The following is a 12,700-nucleotide window of genomic DNA, read 5'->3' as shown; positions in this document are numbered from 1 at the left end:
TGCTTCTCTTTGTGTAAGAAAGGAACATATATGTAGAATCTCAAGTGATTGGAAAATGCAATAGGAAAAACACCTCAAATTGAATGTGTGCCACTTTTCATTGAAATAGTTTTTTGAAGGTTATTCAAAGATAATAATTTTGTAAGCAAAAGTACACACTTTTGTGATTATATTAATTTGCAATGGTAAAAAAAAGCAGCAAGGTTTTCTTCATTTGTTTTTTATCTCTGAGAGAAAGGATTATATTGCTATTCCTTATTCTCTTTCTTTCCTCTCTATAGATACTGCCTCAATATGTAGTATTTTTGAGAGACACTCCAAACTATTCTGAGGAAAAACAAACTCTTTGTATGTGTGATGCAACTGTTAATTTCTGTGTTTTCCTCTATTGTTAGTTCAGACTAGGAAAAATCATCCTACTCCTTGCCATCCTTGATTTTCATGAATTCTTATTCCTAAAATTGGTAGTTTTCTTGAGCTCTAGATACTCCGTTTATCATGTTACTGTAAAATGGAGTAATCAGGGAAGGATGCTTCTTCCATTTGATGACTAGCAGCAGTTGAAGTTAGAGGCCCCAGGTCCAAATCTCAGTCTCACTTACATTTTACTACCTGTGTGAGCTCTAGCAAGTTGCTTCAACTGTTTAACCCCTATCTAGTAGATGATGGATTGGACTAGCTGACTTTTTTTCCTAAGGGTCTATCCATTTCTAAATCTACCACCTTGTTTACTGCCACATTTAGCAAAGCAAAAAGTGGAGAGGAGGTGGAAAAAATATTTTCTGAGTATTAATTCTCTCATCATTCCTGGGAAATACAGTAGAAGAATGATTTTTTCTGTTTCACATGGGAACAAAATGGGGCTTAGAGTACTAGAATAGCTTACCTAACGTGATAATAAGCCTACAACCTAAACCAGGGTCCTTCTTAGCTTTATAATTCTGAGTTGGTTTCTCCAAAGGACATTTTCAGCTTGATTAGATCCATGACTCATCTTCATTATCAAAATAAAGAAGTTTTAATTAAGTTCCTTCTAGTTCTAAGATGCAACGTGTGTGTTTTTTGCAGCTACTATTAACATCTGTTAGTTTTGGTTTTTTTCTTCTTCCTCCTGCCTGTTGACCACTTGTCATTTATGTACTATTTGTCTCAAAAAACACGTAGTACCTGAAATATCTATCCTTAGGACTGATATTCTTCTTATCTTGGAAGTACATTTGTAACATTGGTCTGTAGGACTTGGGAAATGTATTTTGTGCTGGATAAGGACTAGATTTTCCTAACTACTTCATATCATGGTTTAGGGATTGGGTGATGGGAATAATCCAAACCCTTCCTTTTATCCTTGTACTTTATTTAGGTCCTTACCTCTGGTCACCTTTTCTTTGTATCTCAGAGATCAAAGAACCTAAGTGTTGTTCCTGTCCCAGGAGCTTATCTGAACTGGGAATCTCATCAGTCATCCAAAAATAACAATAATTTGTTTTTTCCTTCCTAGATTTGATGGCAGAGTGGTGGCCAAGCTTCCCTTCACTCCTCTTTCCTACATCCAAGGACTATCTCATCGAAATCTGTTGGGGGAAGATTATACAGACTGTTCCTTCATCTTCCTTTATATCCTCTGTACCATGTCTATTAGACAGGTGAGTATTTGCTTACATTATTGGAGGCATTTTGGTGTGGGAAAAGAGGATTTGGAGTAAGAGGAACTCAGATAAAATCCTAGCTCAGAATTTAATCCTAGTGACTTTGAGCAAGTTATTTGTGCTCTCTTGGCCTAACTTTCCTCATCTGTCAAATAATGACGTAGAATATGAAGACCTCTAAAGTCCTTAATGAATTCTGAATCATAATAAGAATTTGTACCTCCAATTGCATTTTGATTTTCTTTGTGTTCAACAGTGTATACCTCATTGCTACAGAGCCCATTTTCTAGATTTACAACTATATGTGGAATTGTAGAGTAATATTGTAAAACTGTATTTTGATTGTATATTTAAATCCTTCCTTCCATTTAAGAACTAGCTCAAGTGGTAGTTCTGCCATGAGGACTTTTTCTTGATCTACTTCTTTCTTCTCCTCTAAATCTGTTATACCTCTTGGTTTGACTTACACATTTATCTTGTTCTAACAAAGGGCCTACAGCGCAGTTTATGTGGCCTGCCTAACAAGCATAAAAATTTACATCAATGCTTTAGTAAACAAAGCAGAGCTACCTCAGTCAGAGCTCTCACTAAAATGGCAGATCAAAATGTATTGTCTATTGTTTCAATAAAAAACCTAAGATTGGACAGCCCTGTTCTAACATACTACAATTGTACACATGCCTCCCTCATTTCCCCAACCAGATTATGTGCCTCTTAAAGCCAAAAGTGGCATGGTATGCTGGAAATAGCTCTAGCTCTGGAGTGTCAGAGGACTTGGCTTCATATTCTCTCTCTGATTTTTACCACCTCCATGAACTTGAGCTGGTCACTTAATTTCCTTTGTCCCCAGTTTCCTTGTCTATACAGTGAGCTATGATTTTATGATCCTGTTTCTTCCAAATAAATAAATAAATCATTATCCCCAGTTCCTTAGATGGTGCCTTCCATGTAATAAGTACTTAATCTGTAATTGTTGTTTCCTCCTCCATGTAGCACTTTGAGGTTTACAGAGCACTTCACACACACACACATTCCATCTTTCCAACAATCCTATGAGGCACATCCTTGCAGTATACCCCACTTTACAGATGAAGTTGATGAGGCTTTTGAAATTTAAATGATTTACCCACAGTTGCACAGCTCATTGGTGTCAGAGGTGGAGTTTGAGCTCAGTCCTCTCCTGATGCTAGGTCCAGTTGTCTTTACACTAAAATTATACCCTAGGGTGTTAAAGGAGCTTGGGCAGTTTATCTTTGAGTGGAGATGAACAAATGCTTTCCCAATTTTTACAGAGGAGTACAGTGGATTCCACAAACTATTGACTGATAAGCATGTTGTGGATCTCTGAGTCTATCTCAGCTACAGTGCTATTTGAATAGTTTGTGAACCCTTACAAAAGAAAAAAAGTAGCAAACACTAGGAGCCAGCATGGTTTCACTAACATTAGACCATACAACTATGGGATGGGGCAGCCTTGGTTAGACATCTGTAAAAGAGTTGGGAATTACAGTGGACAAAAAACTCAGTATGAGTTAGTAGTATGAACTGGCAGCCAAAAAAGGCCAATACTGTCCCGTTGTAATCTGCCCTGATCCAGCAACGTTTGTAGAATGGTATTCCGTTCTGGAAATACAGTCTGTAGAAGCAGCTTGGCACAGTAGATAGAATTGGCCTATCAAGCCACCAAAACCTGTTGTGTCCTGCTTCTGACACATGCTGGCTATAAGGTACCTGGAAAGTCACAGCCTCTCAGTGACCTGGGCAGCTCTCTAAGACTGTAAGTTGCAGAAAAGTTGCCAGCCTGCATTAGGTAGAGAAAGTTTCCTTTTTATACCAATGAATTCACAGTCCCTCTCCCTATCTGGGCACCACAGTTTTAGAAAGACAAGAGCATCCAGAGGAGGGCAGCCAGGATGGTGATAGGTGATGGTGACTCAGTGTGATTAAGGATCATTTGGAAGAAGATGGAATTTTTAGCCTGCATAAGAAAATAATTGGGGGGAGTGGCAACATAGTAGCTATCTTCAGGTAATTGGAAGGATATTGTGGAAGAAAGATTAGTCTTAATTCTGTTTAAATGGTAGGACCGGGAGCAATGGCAAGTTTCAAAAAAGCAAATTTAGATTCTATTTCAAGAAAAACTTCTTTAAAATTAGAGCTGTTCAAAAGTGGAATGGATTGCATCGGTCGGTGGTTGGTTTCTCTTTCTTGGATGTCTTTAGATGGAGCTTATATGATCACTTGTCCAGCTAGGTTATAGTGGAAATTCCTTTATAGTACAGGTTGAACTAGATGCTGTTGAGGATCTTCCAACTCTGAAATTTTGGGATCCCATGAACCAGCTTCACTTCCTTTAGTGAACAGTTGCCAAATTAGGAGGTCCAGGAAATATAGTGTATCTTTCATCAAGATATTTGAAGTCCTGCATACCATAATTCTGTTAAGTGGATTTTGAACCAGTTGAACCAGGTCCAGAACATAGGTATTAGATGCCACTGTTAACAGGTTTCTAAGGGTTACTCGAGCTTTCTGTCCTGGATTCTATTTAGTTCAATATTTTTATCAATAACTTGGATGAAGACATTGACTGTGACAAAAACCTTGGAGGGGATAACCAAGAACATGAATGACAGAATTAGGTCCAAATTGGTCTTGACAGGCTAAAAGGATTGAATCTAATAAGATGAAATTTGATTAGGAATAGATGCAAAGTCTTACGCTTAGGTTCAGAAATTTAGTGCTAAGGCAGTGAGGTACACTGGAAAGAGCCTCAGACCCTTATTACCTGCATGATCCTGAGCAACTAACTTACTTAATTAACCTTTGTCTGTTTCAGCTTCATCATCTATAGAATGAGGGTAATGGCAGCTGCCTTCCAGGGTTGTTGTAAAGATCAGATAAGTTGACATGTAAAGCTCGCTGTAAATGTTTAAGTGCAACAGAATGCTATTATTATTAGCTTTTATTAAGTGATAGACTTGATCTTAATGTCCTTCGAGGTCTCTTCCAGCTCTAGATCTGTGATGATTCTAGGTGCAGATCTTAAAGCAAATACTGAAACAGTAACCTAATACTTTGTAGTTTAATCATTTGGTAATAAAGCCAGCATGTTATTTATAAAAGGATGGTCATTTGGCCATCTCTTAGACCCAAGACCCCTCAGGGTGGTGGGCTCAGTTTTATGCCCTTCGAAGAGTAGTGTTCCCAAGGGGAATGGCAATCAGCTTAGACTGGTTAACACAATGGGAGGTGGGTCTTGGGGTATGTGACTTACAATACTTTTTAACAAACTAATGAAATGTAGCTAAGATGATGTTCTTCATCTTCCTGATGTATGATCTGTACAAAAACTAAAAGTAGATAAAAACTGCTGTCTATCATGCTCAGCCAGGTAAAATAAAGCTCACATTTCTATAACTTTTTAAAGTTTACAAAGTGCTTTAGTACTGAGAACTAAGGCATTGATGGCACTATTCTGTAGGTCTTGAGGCTCTCTGGAACACAGGGCTTGCCAAATAACTCCTCTAGGGTTGGGTTGAATATGAGAGACATAGTAATCACTTAATAAATGCTATTTGCTTGATGAAATTATAATATAAACTAGACTGGTCTCTTCATTACTGGTAGCTTTTATGGGAGGCAAGTGGACAGTGTTCAGTGGTATCAGTGGGACTTTTTTTTCCTGAAGTTCAGAAACAACGTTCTGGTGGTAGTAATTTTTTGATAGACTCATATGAAAGGGCCCCTTCTGAAAACACAGAATTATACTACCCGTAGTACAATTACTTTTTTAAAACAGCAGGTTTGGAGACTTAGGACATTCAAAACTTTTTTTTTTTTTAATCAGAATTCATTTACAGGAGAACTAAGGTGAACTAAAGTTCAAAAACAAATGCAGACTAGGGTTTCACACTAAAGAAACCTTTCTTTTTCCCCAAAGCCACTAGTTCCTTTTATTAAGGTAGAATCTCTTAAGTGACTAAAACCTGTAAGAAATAGTGATTTTAACCTAGAATTGCTGATGGTTCATTCTCATTTTATTTTTTTCCTTCTTTTTTGACAATTAATATAGACACTAAGAAGAGTAGTATGTGCTACTTAAAAAGCTAGCTCGTTTTGTTTTGGCTGAATACAGAACAGGAAGGTTATTCTTATATTGTGGGAGATGGTAACATCTCATATAAAAATAGACCTAATTACCTTTTCTTTATTTTTCTCCTTGGCTTTTGTTTACTTCCTTAAAGTTTAGTGATTAACATGTCTTGACCTTCAGATAATGACTGTTTTCCTTTTGTGAATTTTAAGAGACCTCTCAAGGATGTGGCAGCTGTGCCAGTTTCCACCAGAGGTGTTAAGTCAGTCTCAGGGCAGTTATAAAAACTCCAGAATAAAAGGGATTTATCTTCTCAAGACTTTTGAATTAAGAGGCTTTCTTCTTTTTGTTTTTTTACTGTGTGATTTTACTTTAGCTTAAATGGGATTAATGGCATCCATTAGTGGGAATTATTGTAATAGACTTGTAATATCCAGTCAGCAAAACAAACCACTGCCGTGACTGGCAACAGCCCTGTGAGGTCAGTGCTGTTATTTTCCTCACTTTACAGTTGAGGAAACAAGCCCCACGGAGGTTCAGTGGCTTCCCAGGGCTGCACACCTAGCTGGATTGTTGGCTCAGATTTTCCTGCTTTAGGCCCAGAGCTCTCTTTACCGTACCACTTGCCTGCCAGTTATACGGCATTCATTTTGAATTCTGTTTGCTGCTGCTCTTAGTGTGCTTGTTGTGTTTGTTATTTTCTTGACATCATTTTTTATCATATCTTCTATGTCGATTCCTCTCTTGTTCTTCCAAGTCATTATTTCTTAGAGCATGGTGGTAATCCATTAAATTCACATGGCATAATTTCTTAGCCATTCCCCAGTCAGTGGTTATCTATTTTGTTTCCAGTAATTTGCTACCACAAAATAGATCGCTAGGAATATTTTGGTGTATACAGGGCCTTTCTTTCTATCTTTTTCCTCTTTAGGGTATCTATTTAGTAGTGGGATCTCTGGGTCAAAGGGTATGGATATTTTAGTCAGTTTCTCAGAATAGTTCCAAATTGCTTTCTAGATTGGTTGGTCCAATGTTAGAAAATGTTAGTTCACCAAGAGTATCTGTCTCTTTCCATAGTCCCTCCAACATTAAATAGTATCGTCTTTTGTCATCCTTGCCAGTTTGCTGGCTATATCATGAAACATCAGAATTACTTCAGTTTGCATCTCCTTACTAGTTATTTAGAGCGGTCTTTCATATGCAGTTCTCTTAAAATTGCTCATATCCGGTGATTACTCGTCCATTGGGAATGATTTTCATATACGTACACATATGTATGTATGTATTGGTGGTAGTTCAATATCTGTCTGTCTGTCAGTCGATCTATCTGTCTATGTCTTGGCTGTCAGCCCATTATCAGAGACATTTGATTCAGAGCTTTTTTTTTTGCTTTTTTTTTTTTTTTTTTGGTAATTGACTGCTCTCTACATCCTAATTATGTTGATTTAGTTTTGTAAAAGCTTTTCAATTGCATGTAATTAAAATTCTAGTTTATCTTTTGTGATCATCTCTATATCTCTCATTTATTTGAGAATTGTCTTCTAGCCATGACAATGAAAAATATCTGCTATATCTAGGGTTTTTTTTAAAATGGCAAGATCTTTAGCATTCAGATCATATACTCATTTTGAGCTTATTGTGGCAAATAGTGATCTAACTAGTTCCCCATAGTTTTGTTGATCAAATGAGATGATATAAAAAACCTTATTATAGTGTAGAAATGTACATTTATAGTATAATTTGAAGTCTAGGAGTGCTACTTTCCTATAATTCCTAGTTTTTTTCATTATTTTCCTGGAAAATAATGAAAAAAACTTTTTATTACCTCAAATGAATTTAATTTAAAATTTGTTATGTTCTAGGTCTATACAAGTACCCTTTCGGTTTTCAGTGATATAGCATTAAATCTGTCAATTAATGGAGGTAGTATCATTGTAATTATATTGGTGAAGTATCTTTCAACAGCTATTTCCTAGGAATATAAGCAAATTTACATTCTTTGAGATTAGGCTGACTTTTTTTGTTGTTGTTGTTTTTTGAAGGGGGCGGAGGCAGGGCAATTGGGGGTTAAGTGACTTGCCCAAGGTCACACAGCTAGTAAGTAAGTGTGTCAGGTGTCTGAGGCTGAATTTGAACTCAGGTTCTTCTGACTCCAGTGCCGGTGCTCTGCTCACTGTGCCACCTAGCTGCCCCCTAGGCTGATTTTTAATAGAACATGTTCATAAGCCACTAGTATATGCAAAGACATCTCTACTTTTGAGAATTTTAGCACATTTTTCAGTCAACAAGGTAATGGTAGAGGTGCTATATGCCTGCCCCTGGAAGTCATGTATCCTTTAGTTGAAGATTGGAATCCTAAATCATCAATTCCACTATGAGTCAGCTACAACAATATGTGTGTATCTCTGTGTCTGTCCACCTAAGTAGACAGATAGATAGATATAGATAGGTAGTTAAAAAAATTAAACTATTCAAATTTGCATTTGAATACAAAAAGTTCAGAACATAGATACAGATTTGCCGAGTATGATAAATACTAAATGATTTCTGTGTATGAAATACTGTGCTAGCCACCAAGAATATTCACAGTTTAAATGAGATGTGTAGTCCTTGCCCTCAAGGAGCTTATATTCCAGTAAGGGATAAGACACCAACATGAATAACTACGTTAGAGTGCCATAAAAGGGCTGTGTGGAGTTTGAGAGGCAGATCAGATTCTCTCTTTCTTGCCTTCCTTTTCCCGTTATCGGTAGAGAGATTTGAACCTGAGTGTACCAGAACTTTAAGTTCAGTCTGTCTGCTGCATTGCCTGGAGAGATCAAGGAAGGCTTCCTGGAGAAAGTGGAATTTGAGTTGGATTTTAAAAGATTTGTAAAAATTCAGCAGAGGAAGAAGGAAAAGCATTTAGGTTTGACAGGTTAGTGCCTATTCAGGAGACAGATAATTGAATTCTAATAGTCATTCTTGAAGTCATAATGATAATGAGTTGAAAGGTTTGAGTTCCCGTTTTCTGGGTTTTCTTCAATGTGTGGGCTGTCATGGTATTGAAGATAGCCTCAAATATCGCATAAAAGCAAAGGAGAGAGATACCTTAGTTCTTCTATGGATAATCCTCGGTAGTGCTTAGAGGCTTTTAGTGTTTAGTAAGGATGTAACTGGAGATGGTGGCTACCGTGAGTGTAGCCCTAGTGGTGGTACCTGTTCTCCATACTGAACTCCTTTCTCCTTTCCAGAGAACCAAGAAGTGTTGAAATCTACCTTATGAAGTATATCGAAATGATCACGAATGACTGAACATTTTGTCCCCAAGGGATTTAACAAGGAGGGTCCAACTGAGTTGAGATTCCAGGTTATTTGATTCCACAGGCAGCTTGTGGAAGATATGGTTAATAATATGACACATGGAGAACTGTAGGTGAAAAGTATGAGATGGAAAATAAAGGCTTTAATACTGTTATATGAAACCGCCAAGGAAGCATAATTAATTGGAAGCAAAAGCTGACTGCTCAGTGCTGGAGAAGACCACAGTGCCAGAGAGCTTTGCATTAACAAATAGAACTGAAAGTTATAAGAGAGGAACGTTATCTAAATCACTGAAAATGAAATAGTGAAATGTGTTTATTGCCCATGACCTGGGTTACAGTGTCTTCCCAAAATATCCTGTTTGCAACTAATAGCTTCCTTTTCTTGGTAGCTTGTTCTCACCCTTCACAAGAGAGGAAGGAACGTAAATCCTGTAGAGGTGTGCGTCTGGATTTCCTACTTAGTGGAAGGGATGATCAACGGGAAGTTTTTTCCCTTTGTTTTTTCCTGGTCAGAAAAGCTTCATTTGCTAGTAATTATAGATGGCCTCTCTGAAAATGCAGAAATAGACATGGGTCTTCTTATAATTCAAAATAATGTGTTATATATCTGAACCTTGCCTTAACTTCATTTTAGAGCCCTAACATCTTTACCTTATCATTTTTCACCTGTCTTTTGATTAATTGGTTTAAGTTCTCTATCTTATCATCTTCCTCATGTGAGAAAGAAAGCTTATTTTTCTACATTTGATATCAGTAATACTTTTTTTCCTTCCATTGTCTTTTTGGATTAACCTAAATCTACCAGTTCAGAAAATTGAAAAATTCATCTCAGAAAGCATTTTGAAGAAGTGGCACAGCAGTCAGATAGGATTGAGAAAATCAGGAAATGGGTGATTTAAAAGATGAAATAGGAAAATCCCTAATATTTTCCATACATACAGGTTCTGAGCTCTTTTCTTCCCTAACTTTAGTGTCAGGCCACTGGCTTTATTGAATAGAATTTGGGCAAGCTCATTTGGGGGTGCTGCTTGTACTGTGCCCCCTGCAAGGTACTTTTTAATAAGGGATATGTCTACTACTGCAAAATGGGGTATGGTGTCCTCTGGGTCTTTGCATGAGAAAAAAAATTCACCAGTGACTGGCAAGTGTGAAGGAGTTTGTTCTCAGCAAAGGCATGAGCATCATGGCATCAGCAGAGGCCTGGATTTTTATCAGGCTATCTTATGAGAAATTCAAGACAGCTTTGTTCTAAAGAATAAGATTGCAATATGTAAGTGAACTGCAGCTTGAAATACAATTGCTGGGGACATTCCAGTTGTTTGAGTCTTACCAGCATTTAGGGTAGTACTCACTTCTGGGGAAGTCTGACAGCAAGAAAAGACAAGGCTGTGCTCTCCCAGTCATCTGCCACTTTCTTCAGTAACTGGTCAGTCACCTACTGTTGTAATCCTGAGTCTTGAAAATATTTTTTCCTTTATCCCTTTCCCTCCACATCCTCTTCTTTAAGTCCATTGACCCCACAATTTAGAGGGTAGCAGAGTTGTGTTTAGAGAGGAATTGTTTTGTTCTGGTACCTTTCTTTAAACAAAATTAGAGGCTGCATTTCATTGTGTCCTGTGCTTATACAGTATCTTGTGTGTTATAACTCTAGAGTGTATTACTGTGTTTTCTTAATGTCTTATTATAATTGGCTTTATTTCTTAAGTGAACATTTCTTAAGTAAACTAAGCTCTGTGAGAATAGTGTGCTCTATAATTTTCTTATATGTGCTAGGTTCAAAGTAGGGACTAGGAAAAGTTGACAGTTAACTAGGAGAAGTTAGGAAAAAGGCATACATCCTAGGCTTTTTGTTGTTTAGATTATGGTACACCTTTACCAGAGGCAGGTAGCTTGGTTTCCCGCAGTGATTATTTCTTTTACCCTTGTGCCTCCCTTTAAAATTTCTTCTTAAGAGCTTCACAGTCCCAGTTTTGGAGAGTTGCCGGGGACATCAGTGGCCAAACCATACATGAAAGGAATTCGTATTGTACCACGCACTACAAGTTATGAACACCCAAATAAAAAACATTAAAAGTATTATTGCTCTGACGTACGTGGTACTTAAATAAGCACCTCAGAAAATATTTCATATTCAGATGCTTGTCTGTACCCCCTGAAAGCATAGAGTAAGACCAGATGTAACAGATTAATGCAGTGGGGGAAAAAGGCAAATTAGGAGTCAGAGGCCCTGCTTCTAATCCCAGCTCTACAATTTAGCACCGGTGTGACCTTTGGCAAGTCACTTAGCTTTCCTGAGCCTTTGTTTCCCCTGGTGTAAAGTGAGAGGTTTTAGCTCTAGAGGTCCATGGTTTCCAATTGTAAATACATGATCTATGAAAGCTTCAGGGGATGTGTATTTGAAATCTGAACAGCATGGAACCAGTTGGTACGGGAAACAACCGTTCTTCTACCCTACAAAGCACCATATTTCTAGGGGGACAGGGTTTCCTTTAGTCCCACTGCAGAAACTTCATAGTGGGGGTGCTAAGGGTACTTCTGTTTACATTTGGGCACATTCTGTGTTAGATATAAAGAATCTTTTTGACTACATCTGGAAAGCAAGTATATAACATAAATATTTAGCCTTCTACAAGTGTCATTCTCGAACCTGATTTCTTGTTTTTTTGTTTACCTCCACAGAACATTCAGAAGATGCTTGGCCTTGCTCCTTCGCGGGCTGCCACCAAGCAAGCAGGGGGCTTTCTGGGTCCCCCAACTCCGGCTGGAAAATTCTCCTGAGACCAAACCCAGAGCTTTTCCATTCCTTTCCTACTTATTCAGACACTCAAATCAAACTGCTCCTATTTCATCCTGAGCAGCGGGCACTGTTAGCCACAAAGGCCACATCCCAGCTTTCTGAGCTAGTCTCAGGCCTCTGTACATGATTGGAATGAGGACATCATTCAGCAGACAAGGTTAATTGTACTTGTCTGTCAGAGTTGAAAATTTTAAAATATGTGTATGTTGGTTAGATAAGTTTAAGTGCTATTTGTGTGGTTGAGAAACAAGGAATCTTTCATGTTATGCTTGTCATATTCTAAGAATATTTTTGGTGTGGCCAGCTCATAATTCTGATATGTGCCATATGCCATGGAAATGGGCTAGGCATGAAGTCATGGGGAGCTGAACTGAAAACAATCAGTTAGACTTAAGCACACTCAAAGAAAGAATTTGGTTTATGATAATTTTTTTTTCCACAGCTAAATTGTTAGGTAACTACCAGTCTTAAGGAGAACCTAGTTTGTGCCACTATAATCTAATAAATACACCTTGTTTTGGCATGTTTATGAATGTATGTCATCTTTGATAATGAAAGCTTAAACTGCATATAGTGGGAGTCCTGGTATGAAAGGAATAAAACAAGTGGTTTTGTCCTAACCTTTATGACCTGTCCCCTCTATTTGAACGTCATACAGAGCAGGCATGGTGTGGAAGTTTGTGAGGATGAGCAGCAGGTCAAATGGTTTGTAACCTGGCAGGCTTTAAAGTATACCACTCAGACCTTCAAGCCAAATTGCAAATGGCTGCATTTTCATGAAGGAGGCCTTCCCTATTTGGTAGAACTATATGTACACCTTTCTTTTTTGTTTCTTTCAATTCTTATGATTGTGTTTCTA

The 12,700-nt window shown here is 37.8% G+C and overlaps 1 protein-coding gene across 1 annotated transcript in view; it reads left to right on the top strand.

Moving 5' to 3' along the window:
• Nucleotides 1–12,371, top strand: part of TMCO1 (transmembrane and coiled-coil domains 1) — a 35,846-nt gene extending 23,475 nt beyond the window's left edge. The window contains exons 6-7 of the mRNA XM_036753528.1: nt 1,499–1,643; nt 11,724–12,371. Coding sequence (XP_036609423.1) covers nt 1,499–1,643; nt 11,724–11,822 — 244 coding nt within the window. The 3' untranslated portion in view covers nt 11,823–12,371. The remainder of the gene's footprint in view (nt 1–1,498; nt 1,644–11,723) is intronic.
• The last annotated feature ends 329 nt before the right edge of the window (nt 12,372–12,700 follow it).

The sequence above is a fragment of the Trichosurus vulpecula genome, chromosome 4 (genome assembly GCF_011100635.1).
Source record: "Trichosurus vulpecula isolate mTriVul1 chromosome 4, mTriVul1.pri, whole genome shotgun sequence".
Lineage (NCBI taxonomy): Eukaryota > Metazoa > Chordata > Mammalia > Diprotodontia > Phalangeridae > Trichosurus > Trichosurus vulpecula.
Note: the sequence above shows the minus strand (reverse complement) of the source record. Positions and strands in the feature narration are given on the sequence as shown.